General features: G+C 42.1%; 1 protein-coding gene across 19 annotated transcripts in view; it reads right to left on the bottom strand.

Moving 5' to 3' along the window:
* Positions 1-12,069, bottom strand: part of CPS1 (carbamoyl-phosphate synthase 1) — a 256,402-nt gene that overhangs the window by 177,491 nt on the left and 66,842 nt on the right. For all 19 annotated transcript variants that reach the window (XR_016468447.1, XR_016468446.1, XR_016468445.1 and 16 more), the window contains 4 exons: positions 9,155-9,302; positions 7,574-7,639; positions 6,967-7,030; positions 4,417-4,598 (listed from right to left, as the gene is read on the bottom strand). Coding sequence is in view for 7 of the 19 variants with exons in the window: in XM_090144439.1 (XP_090000565.1) it covers positions 4,417-4,598; positions 6,967-7,030; positions 7,574-7,639; positions 9,155-9,302 (460 nt within the window). In the remaining 12 variants the exon portion in view is untranslated. The remainder of the gene's footprint in view (positions 1-4,416; positions 4,599-6,966; positions 7,031-7,573; positions 7,640-9,154; positions 9,303-12,069) is intronic.

The raw sequence follows: 12,069 nt of genomic DNA, 5'->3' as shown, positions 1-12,069 counted from the left end.
GGGACAATTGAAAACAACTGGAAGGTTTTCTTGCTGTTATTTTTTTCCCCTCCTACGCCTGCACTTTTATTTGCTAAGCCAACATCCTCTCCTAGCCCCAGCAGGCAAGCTTTAGGGAGCCCTCACTGCTTCACTGCTGACCCCTTGCTGCCTCGTACAGAGCCAAGCAGCACATTGTTCATCAGAGCCCATTCCGTCAGGCAGCCTGTGGGGGAGAATTACTCTAGATATATGTCGCCCTTTATTTTAATTCATCCTCAGCATTCTCAACTAGCTCTTCCCTTCTGGTAGCACAAGTATTTCAGCCACACTCTCAAATGTGCTTGTTTCTATGCAGGTTCTTCAATACCTTGAACTCCAGAAGCAGATGAGGCAGGACAGGTGGCACAGCGTCCTCCACTCCCTATGGCACATCCTGTTTTTGTGCCTGGGCAATCACAACATTTTACCACAGCAAATCAGAAATGGCAAATAACAAGACATAGCTGAGCTTCCTTGCAAACATGATCCTTCTTCAGGTGCAAATAAGGCTTTTATTGTACTTTTTTTAAATAGACTACTGAAGATTTTCAAGTACAACGTAGCTTGGTAGGGAAATTTTCAGTAGTAAAAATAAAAGGCTTTCAAGTACCTGCAACAATTATAGGGATGTGAATTACATTCAGATCATTTAATAATTAAGGGTAATTAAATAATGGGTGCTTTAATTTTAAATTAAAGCCAGTGAAACTTGGCCCAGAGGAGAATCAGGCTCACAGTACAGCCATAGCAATGAGCTCCTTTGAACCACATGTGTTATACAGTTTCACCCACCTCTAGCAAATGAGAAACATAAATCAACATCCAGTGCACAGTGATCCATGGTTTGGCTCTATCTTTTAGAGTATCAATGTTCTTTTAATTAACAAGTGTTTTTCCTGGAGAAGGTTATCCCAACTGGCCTTCCTGGAAGAGGAACTTCTTAATGAGGGATTTAAAGGATTTAGAATGGAAGATCCATAAGCTGTGAGCAGGACGGTCCAGAAGTGACTCAGAAAAAAACAAATAAGAAATACTAGTACAAATCCTGTTCAACTTTGATGAGGATAATTTCCTACCATAATAAAGATCCGCTTAAAAAGCCTGGCACTTATAAGAAGCACTTATTATCCCAAGGTCTGCAAGATTACTCATTTGCCTTACATGCCAATATACAGTGCTGGAGACAATGTTTTTTCCTAATCTTCAAGCATTTGCTTATGGGATGACACACAGCTGCTGGCCAACAGCAACCATCTAAAAGAGCTTAGGGTGGGGGAGTGAAAAATACAAGGACAGAGGCTGGTTTGACTTGGGGTCACTCCTGACATCAGAGCTCATCATCTTCAACTCTGAAGAAAAATCTGTTCCTTACTGGGTCTCTGAAACCCCTCAAGCTTCCAGGTCCATCCAAAACACAGTCCTTATCTCTGCTCCCTGGACTCTCTATATCCTTCATTGAGAACCAGACAGTGAGTAAGCAAACCCTTCTCGCAGCTTGGAATGGTTCTTGTTTGATAAAAAGTCAGCCCACCTTTGATGCCAAGGTCAACAACATTGTAATCGATCCTAAACATATTTCAACCACAAATGTCCCAGCAAATGTCATCTCTTCAGCTACTGCTTGTTTCCTCCTTTAAAGCAATTCCAATCAAAATACTGCCTACCTCAAAGTTGGGGTGGATTCGGGGACTCCAAGGAGGCAGAGGAGGCAGCTTACTCAAGCAGAAAGCAAAGAATCACACATTCATTTTTACTCAAAAAGAAACATAAACTGAGGACCAGCTGTTGCTTACTTCTTCCTTTAAAATTTTGCTGTTATTTCCCAAAGAATGCTCTCAACTTAAGAGCAGCCCATACCACTAGGGCATGGGATTGCACTGCTGAGAAACATCGGCAGAGAGAAACAGACTTTGCTGCATATCAGTTTGTCATCAGCCGTATTTTAATTATGAAGAAGATGAGTAATATCCTTGCCAACTTGTAGCTTTAAAATATACTCTGTACATAGTCTAGTGAAAGAAGCCTAGAGAGAATTATTTTCCCCTTTACAATAAAAATCACTCTTTTTATTACTACCTTGCTTTTATGCCATTAGTAATAGAGTTGGGTTTTCTTTTTCCCTGAGTTTGAAAACAAATTAGACCATTAAAATTGTACCTAAGAGCCTTCTTTAGTTTTATGAATTGTTTCAGAATGATCCTGGAAACTGAAAAAGAATCAGAAGAGGCCCTCAAGCAGAGAGATATTAAAATAAAAAGGGAACATCTTCTCTAGAAACAAAAAGCCTATAAATCCAAGGGAAGGATTTTCACTTATTTATTTATTAAATTGTTGTCCTCGCAGACTACCACCTAATTTTGCACTTTCATAGTAAATTAAACTTCCCTAAGCACAGCTCTACTCTGAAGAGCTGTCTCTGGGGATGCTGACTAAGGAGGGAGACAGCCAGCTGAGTACTCCCTGGAACAGCCCTGTGCCAAGGTGTGAGCAGTACCTGGGGAGAGGGTTGGGGACCTCCATAATCTCCTTGGTCAACCCATTCCTCAATGGAGCCTCATTTGTCTAATCAGAAAGGTGGGAATAGTTGCCCAAAGCTTGATGCTAACCCTAACACTTAGGGAGCTGAGGAATCATCTCTGCTGGAGGCTAATGGCTTTATCCATTGTTTGCTGATGGTTTTACCTACTGTTTTCAATGCTCCAGAATGTTTTACAGTATTTACACCACTGACACTGTTCATTGCACACTGAAAGACTAGAGGAAGCACAACCCTTACTAGGCTCAGACCATGATGGGTTTAACATCTCCAAAACAAACACCTTCAGCTCCAGGTACCACAGGGTGCTGCTTTTTGATGATGAGATCTGCAACACCTCCCAGCATAAGCAAGGTCAGCCAATAGACTGAATGCTCACCAACCCCTGCTGTGACAAGCAGTACAATGCAAATAATGTACATACAATTTTCTTCTCATATTTTTCCTTTTAGAACTTACTAATTACTAGTACTATTATGTTTAAATGAGTAGTTGCTCCCTCATCAGCTATCCCCATCTCCTCTCTGATCCTGCAGTAATTAGATGCTGCATGTCATCAGTGTTATTTCTCTGCCAAACTGTCACACCAATTTGTTCCACACCCAAAGTTCAGAAGTTGAGTTTTGGTTAAACAAGCAAGTGTCCAACATTCATAGAGCTGAGCCTACTGGTCAATACTAAAGTGTTCCAAAACAATCAGCCTTTAAGACTCCAGTGAGCCACCAGAGTCTTTTAAACTGCCCTAAATCAACACTTTTCAGTAACAGTCTCTGTTTTTACGAAAATGTAAAGAAATAAAAGAACACAGAAAAAAAGCAGTTAAGAACGAATATGCAAGTTAAAAATGGACCTAAAAATAATCTGCAGATGGCTTAAGACTGGGACTTGAATTCTGATACACTTTTGCTTGGTTCCATACTTAGGAATAATTGAATTGTAGCCAGGTTATAAAACCATGTTAGAAACTATCTCCCATTCACAAAGGAGCTGAGCTCAGATTGTCAAGTAATGGAAAAAAAGAGCCAAGAAAAGTCATAACATGACCTGGGTTCCTCATAGGTCCTTCAGCAAGTTACACAGCCAACTTACACTGAATTTCAAGGGGGATAACAGTTTCTGTATGCACTTTTGAAAATCTCAGTCATAAAATCTAAGTATATTACCAGTTAGAAATGAACATTTTCCACAGTGAGACCAACTGTTTTTGCCACTTATCCTCTCACCAAATCTCCCTGGGACTTCTGTCTTACTATTGGCAGTTCTGAACACTTGAAAACTCCCAGCAGACAAGGGCAACATGTGGATCAGGTGCCAGAACATCCTTCAGCTTGATGGGGATACAAATGTCCCTTCCTGACCTGCCTGCACTTTGCACAGTGTTCAGCATATTGCCATTCTACTGTAAGGCCCAGGACCACAAGCTTCTGAGCACGTCAGTGTTATGCACATAAGTTGTTCTGCTTGCTTCAGGGAGAGGACTTGTGCTTAAAGTCAAGGATACACTTAAGAGCTAAAGCTCAGCACCACAAGGGCAGAACAATTTGTGCGATAAATGACTGTGCAGCAAATTAAATCTGCTTGTAAATATTGCACAATATGGCATCTTGCAAAATAAATTAATATTTATTTGGCATTCATTATTGAGCAGTCTGCTAGGAACATCAACGAGGTGTAAAATGCAACATTGGGATCCAAACCAAACAGCTTTAGCTAGCAAGCTCTCTCCCCTACCCCCAGCTGCTTTGCAAAAACAAGCTAGTGACATGAATTTTGACAAGTCTGGGCTGCTTTGTGGCTTTTTGTTGCTGCTTCTGCTTTTCTTTAATTTTTTTTTTTATTTTATTATTATCATTTTTTACCTCATACTGGTAGATGTCCAGAATCCTTTCCAATGACATCTCCTCAAAGTACAGTCTGTCACACTCATCAAAATCTGTGCTCACCGTCTCCGGGTTGCAATTCACCACGACCGTTTTGTTGCCAAGCTGACGCAGCGTGCGGATACTGGAGACAGCACACCAATCAAACTCCACACTGCTGCCTGCCAGGAGACAGAAAAGCAGGAAAGGAAAGGATGGATGCAGGGAAGAAAACAAACAGACATTCTCAGCATTCAAGTTGGAAAAAAGAAGAGGAAAAGAGCTAGCATTGCCTCCTGTCAGCTCAGAGCATGAAATCTAATCATCCCCCCATGGAAACTAATCATCTATGAACATGGTCCTCCAAGAACAACAGGTGAGTTGGCTCAGGAAAAAAGGCCCCCATTGTGTCTGTCATCCTCGTGCAGTAAGTTGTGCCTGTCCTTGCTGCCCATCCAGCTACTGCTGTCTCTCAGCCAGCCCACTTCGGGAAGAACTCAAGAGGAACAAGCTTAGAGGTGACAAAAGGAATGCATGTTATGAAACAGTGCCGTTTACTCGAGGAAACATGAAGCAATTGTACAGAGGCCATTTGAAAAACAGAAGAGTGAATTAGGTGTTTTGTTGTTGTTTTTTTTTCCTTGTTGTTCTCTTTGGTTTTTACCTCTCAGAAGAGCAGAGCACGGTTAACCTAGTTAGTGGTTTTGACCACTGACTCCAGTTAAGGCAGATTGATGGATGAACACTTTTGGAGCCTCTTTGTGAACCTTTTACCTTGGTGCTTGTGGTATCACTCTGGGGCAGGCACATCCCAACTGTCCTGAACACTGAGTAAGCACTGAGGCCACCCGTAAAGGAAAGATGCAGAGTCACCAGGCACTCTGAAAGTTCCCTGCTCTACACAGCTGGGAAACTGCAACTTTTGGCAATGCTGCAGGACTCAGGCAGTTCCAGAATCCAAGCCACTGTCCTATAAATCTCTATGCTCAAACCTCTAAGAGGGGTAACACAGACAGAGAATGATGCATACTAAAGAACGCAGTTAAACAGTCATGCTCGTGGTCTGCAAGAAAACTTTGGCCTCATTGTGATGCGTTCACAGTCATTACATGATCATTAACCACTGATATCATCATTTTTTATATATAATTGTGTGACAAAATACACTGGAGATTCAGGCTGCACTTAATTGCTGCCTCCACAACACCCAGTAACAAACAGATGGCTGGCACAGGTCACTTACTGACAAGCACACAGTTTATTTTCCTGCTTCCGTCAAGCAGTAATCTCAAACATGTGTTGGCCTCAGCTAAAACCTCACAGAAAAGACAGGGAAATCAAACTTGGAACAGCATGTTTCCCAGAAGGGTCACCAGATGCTCATTCAACTCTTTATTCCACCTCAACTACTCAAGTATTCTTATACAAAGAAGAAACCTCAACTATGGGATATGATGGTCATCTGCAATCCCCAGCAGACTGCTTTGGGCACCACTTGGGAACACAGCTGAACACTCAGAGGTAAAATACAGATGCATCAAGCAAGGGTCAAATCCAGGCAAAAGGAAGAGGAAAGACAGCAAACTGGGAAAAGCATGCTACTTACTTGCCTTCAATGGATAAAAAATAAAATAAAATAAAAATCAACTTGGTTAGTGTAACTAGAGGTGCAAGTGGTTTCCTCTATTAGCAGACTTTATTTAGTTGAAACCTCTTTCAAAGATTGTCCTGGCCTAACCAAAGCTAGAGATCAGATAAAACCAATACCAGACCCGTATACCTAAGCTAAGTAAATTTTAGGCACACCCTACCAACAGCACAGGAAGGGTACCACGTGATCCACCCATCCAAGCAAAACAAACAGATGCAGTTTAAAATCTATCTTTCAAAAACTGTCACTGCTACTTGTGAAATGCAGAGCAAAAATATTTCTGAAGAACAAGCAATTTGTTTCTTGTCAATAATTGCAAGAAGGATCCATAAAAAGTGCAAGTAGTCATAAAGAATTCAGCACACACTGTCTACACAGTGTTCACAGCCATAAGGAAACTCTCTTGTGTTGCCTGAGTCTGTGTTGAAAAAAACGCATACAGAGAATTGTAGATAGAGTAGATGAAGATACCCAAATGTTATCACAGTCACCTATGTTACAATATTAAAACTCAAAATATCTAACAACGTACATATGAGTTGACAGCAAACATATCAAAGCTACCTGTGACAGCAGTGAACTTCCCTACTAGATTCTCAAAACTTAAACATCTGCAAAAGATTTAAAAAAAAAATCCCTACAACTTTGTGGAAATGACAACTTAGTGATGTGCTTTTGAGTTTCAAGTGAAAAGCAATAAAAATTCTCCTGTTTTTTCAGGGCGTGAAATAAAGTCTCCAAGCAAGTGTAAAAGGCAAACCTTGTGCTAGGAATTGATGTCCTGAGCACTGTGCTCTAGAGGGTTTTGTCACCACATCAGAAGAGGAACAAATGAACCACAAGAATATCCTAAGAAGGCTCAAGGGTACAAGGAAAACAGAGTTGTGAGAAAGATTTACCTATGTGATATGGTCCACAGCCCAACACCATCACTCCACAGTCATCAAATTTTATATCGTGTTCCTGAGAAGGGAGGGAAAGAAGTCATTAGGGTCCGTACTCAGTAGCACCTAACTCCATGCTTCTCAGAACAAACAATTTGAGGTGTTCAGCCCATATCCAACATCCTGATCTTTCAGGGCGCAAGTCTGATGTCATTTACTGCAGTGTAAAAGAAGCACAGCTCCATTGGAACTGATGGTGCGGCACTCAAACCAAAGGAGATTCGACACCCCCAGCCTGGCTATCTGAGCAGCTAAGGAGCTATGAGCTTCCACAAAAACAAATGCGAGGATGAGACAAGTGAGAGTTCTGCATTCCTAGCACCTGACCTCTGCACAGAAGATATCTGTACAGGTGATACGAGACAAGATCCTAACAACATAGGGGCATTAACACCAAATGCACTGGATCACTGGGCTTGATGAAAGGGGATTTGCATGCATCACCATCCAAAATAACTTCTACAGAAACCAAGACATTTGCAAGATCTCCAGAAATACTGCAGCACAGGGGAAACAGATCAAACTAGACAGCATTGAGCTTGTTGTTTCCAGCTGCACCTACCTGGCCGTTGTACGTGACGTAGAGGTAATTAGTTACCGCTGGGTATTCTGCTGCCAGTGTGTCAATCTGTATGGAGGAAGGAGAACACAGATTGTGCCTTTGCCAGTGCAAGACTTTTCTCACACAGTTCCCTCTTTTTTTTTTTTCCCCCCCGCTTTCCTTTTCTTATTTCTGTCCTACTATTTTTTTCTACCACACCTTTCCTCAAAGGAACTTGATCCGAATTGTGATATGCTGGCAATGCAGCAGATGCCTGGCTTGCAGTTTAGGACAGGTCTTTCTGTTCTCTACCATCTTTTTCTAAGCTGCAGGTTCAGCTCCACATCTACTTGGTAGAACACCTTCACAGCCCAGGAGCTTTTCCCAGCCAGCCCTTCTTGCTTCTGCCTTCCTCATTCTCTTGTGTCAACCACTTACTACAGATTAAATGCATGGTAACTAGTCCATCTATGCCACCCACTACTCCTGAAGTTCCCTGAATGAACAGCTGAAACATTTCTAACATGAAATACTGAACAGGGAATAGTATTAAAGCAGTCCTGACAAGAAATTTTATATGTTACCACTTAAAAATCTTTCCAATCTTCAAGTATTTTCATGAATCCCCACTGGCAGTCCAAATACTTGTGAATAATGAAGAATGTGACCTTAAGTCATTAGCACTATGTAAGTGTCTGCTGCTCATTACTGTTGCTATTACTGCAACTTGTACTTCATGGCTCAGGAAGAAACATATGCTTTGATGCCACAAATGCTGCATAAGTCAAACGACCTTATTAAGGGTACCTTGGCACAGAAATCAATCCAGCACTGCAATGTCATGTGCAAGAAAGAATGTAGTGCAAGAGCAGACATATTCCTGTAGGCCAGGTGAGGACACAGAAGGAAAAGAGCAGCTGGGTAACAGAAGGAGATTTGGCATCTGGAATTGGGCCTGAGGATACAGATGGGCTTTTTCAGAAACACTGAGTAGCTGAGATTGGCTCTGTTGGTTTTTTTCCCCCCTCTTAAGGACAAAAAAAACAACCCAGCTGGTGGCAGTTTAATACCCGCATACCTTAAATGCAGCAACAGAACACCTAGCAAAGCACTTGTGACACTGCCATGAATACTAGATGAGCTCATTACACTCTGTGCTATCACAGTGAATAGCAAATGAACCCATAGCAATAGGGCACTTCAAATAAAGTATTACCCTGTAAAAAGTTACTAGCGGCACAAAAGACATATGACACTTTTTATGGTCACCCCATGGTGGACCAGAATCAGTCTTCTCAGCCATTTTCTGAAGCCAGGTAGCTGCACTCCCACCTCAGCCACAGAGAAAATGAAAAAGTCAGCATCTCCTTGGGGATATTCACCTACAAATTCCTGACATTACAGCGAGCCTTGCAGTGCAGAGGTAAAAGCTAGATGGCCAAAATTTGTTCACTTCTAAAGTCAGTACCAGAACTCCCACTAATGACAACAGAGCCACGGTTTTCACTTTGTTTACCTCAACTGTTCTTAAGGACATAGAGCCCTCCTGCTTGTCGCCCCCTCAGAAGCTCCCACCCCAACCAGTGAGATTTCTGATGGTACCTTTTTCACACAGGGCACTACATTCTTCCTCATTCTCAGCTGGCGGCACTGGACTTCAGTCAGTCCCAGGCATTTCCCAATCTGCCTATCTGAGAAGCCCATCTGTTTGGCCTTCCTCAGCATCTCTTCTGGAATTTCTTCACTGGTACTAAAGAAACAAACAGAAGAAAAGAGCTGCATGAAGCTTTACAGCAATATTTAGATGACATGCGAGTACTTGTGCTTTCCAAAGTGCACTGAGGTGCAGTTGCTACAGAAGTATGCATATAAAGGCAAGAAAAAGAAGAAGACCCAGCTAAACCATGCAATCCTTGTGCAAAAAAAGATCTTTGTTTTTATGCTGGATGTCCCACAGAGATCCTATTAGGCAAAGCCTACAGGTAGACTACTGATGCTGAGAAGTGAAACATTTTCTTCCATCACTATCTGAGGCAGGACTGGCCCATGCTGAGCCTGCAATCTCCCAGGCAGCATTTTCCACCAAGCTAGTACAAGGTCACTGTGCTCACAACATCTGCATGATCAGTTACCACTGCAGCCCCCACAGATGACTTTCTTTGCTTTCTTTGTTTTTCTTTCTTTGCTTTTTCCCCCACACATCCATGCCCAAACTTCTTTTCTCTTCTGTCAGTCTCAAATTTCTCCCATGTCATTTGTGCTATTTCTTCAATTATTAAAAGGAGGAGGAAATAGGGTAAACCAGGGTCTCTCAATACTTGTGTAAGTCCTTGCTCTCTCATTTCTGCTTCTAAAGAGTTCTAGTTTTTGCTATTTATTTCAGATATATTGTTTTCCCCCACTCATCAATGCAGTTCATGGTTTCTTGTCCATTTTGAGTTTTTCACCTTCTCCATTCCCTCTTTATACTCTCCATCACACACTTTTTTCTCTCCCACACTGTTTCTGTTTCACTTTGTTTTGACTCCACCTATACCCCTGATAGTTCCTGCCTGTCTGTTTCTAAGCTACCTTTTCTAAGCCTAGCTTTTGCAAAAACATAAAAAAGCCTATGTATTTTTATCAGCACTTCTGCTTTTCATCTTCATTGCCAAGAGCATCCTTGCCTGCCCAATAAATCAATATTTTATGAGCAAGCAAGCTCTGAATCAGGAAAAAGGAAATGATTAACAAACAAGCAATTTTCCTAAATCAGAGCTTTTGAATTATGTCCTTTGCTTGATGGTATTTTTAAATAAATAGCATTATGTTATTTGAGTGGGAGGAGAGGGTAAGGCCACTTTATTGGAATGTGTCAGGAAGCTGAAGCATGAAAGACAGCCATTGGATTGGATTTTCCGCTTCGGCTTGTGGAGCAGTTCCACTGCCCTCAGTGAAGCCAGGCTAACAGCAAAACAGGTGACTCACAAAAGTGTCAAACCAGCTGATTTTGAGAGTAGCATTGCAGACAAGAAACTTCTGGGTTCAAACCTCCGGATAAGTGAGCTTTGCTCTATGACTTCCCCAGTATCACCTCTCCTTCCTCTGCAGTGTGAGAACAGGATACTCCATACAGCTATAACAGTGTCAGCCAGGTTGGTGAGTACTGGCAGAAAGGAAGCAATCCCTGTAACTGCTATCCTTGGAACCACATCCCAACCTGGCAACCACAGAGTAGCAATCAGCCTGCCCTGTGCACGGATGACTCCTGGCAGGAGGATCCCCTGCACCCTTGTCTTCTCCACAGTCCATCACATTGCTTTCCTTACTCCAGCAGACCCTGCTCTTTGCTAAACACAAGGAAATGGTCCTGCCTAATTGAGGTTGAGCTTCCCGGGTTTTGGAAGGGCTTCCCAAAATAAGATCCACTTTCCAGCAACTCGGAAGCTCGATGAAAACCTATAGCTTCCGTGCACTAACTCCTTCATTGCAAAAACTCCTCTGCTTCTGCAGAGCCCTTTCTAGCTTCTATCTTCAGAGGCAGAACTTCTTGCATGACGAAGCATCAGAACCGGAGGTACGGACGAGTGTTTTACAAGAGGAAACACAGCAAGCAAAACCTGCCAATTCCCTGGCAAAAGAGATGCTAGCCATCACCAGCTATTAGGAAGGATGCAGCCACATCAGATTCCTCTCCTAGGTTTGGCATTCCCAAGGTAAAAATGAGCAGATCTGATGACCCCAAGAAAATGAGCCTGTTCTTGTGCACGCTTCCTCCCTCGCTTTCACTGTCTCAGAAGCACACATTGCTGGCTGTCATCTGATTACCGACAGAAAAAGAAAATTGCCTTCATTTGCAGCTTATTTCAATTCACTTTTTTTCAGCTCTCATTATAACAGTATCATTCATTGTCACCCCCGCTAGCAGGACGGGCAGAAAAGAAACAGCCATAATTTTGCAATATGACTCCCTTTGTCTTAGGCTAGCAACTTAAATCACATTAGGTCATTACTAGGACATCCTAGTCTGGCTAAAGACATCCACGCAAATAGGTAACCAGTTTTGCAAGGGAAATAACTGTATGCAAGAGTAAAGCTGATTGCCTAAAAGGGAAATAAAAGAGTTTTTCTTCTGCTTCTCCTAATGCATGACAAAGATAAGAGGCATGGCTTTCAATGTGGTTAATACAAAACATGTGCTGGAAGCCTCTACATAAGAAGTATCTGGACAGGAAGGGTTTCCTCATTTCTCATACCATGGAGTTTAATATGGAGGAAAGGCACCTGGATCATCATGAGGCAGGAAAGATGAGAACTGGCAATCCTGCCCTGTGGATATAAGAATGTTGCCATGAGATAATTAAAGAAAATCAGCACAAATCAAACACTCAGTGCTGCTTTCCAAGGTCTTGAAACCAGAATCTGCCCTGAGATTTCCATTTACTAATAATGATGACTTATCAGATTTATATCCCAACTTTCACCTGAAGAATATTAAGAAACATGGAAACAGTAGGCAGTGTGATGTTTACATTGCA

Source organism: Phasianus colchicus, chromosome 7, assembly GCF_987193195.1.
Source record: "Phasianus colchicus chromosome 7, bPhaCol1.hap1.1, whole genome shotgun sequence".
Taxonomy (NCBI): domain Eukaryota; kingdom Metazoa; phylum Chordata; class Aves; order Galliformes; family Phasianidae; genus Phasianus; species Phasianus colchicus.
The sequence above is the reverse complement of the archived record's forward strand: the minus strand, read 5'-3'. Positions and strand labels throughout refer to the sequence as shown.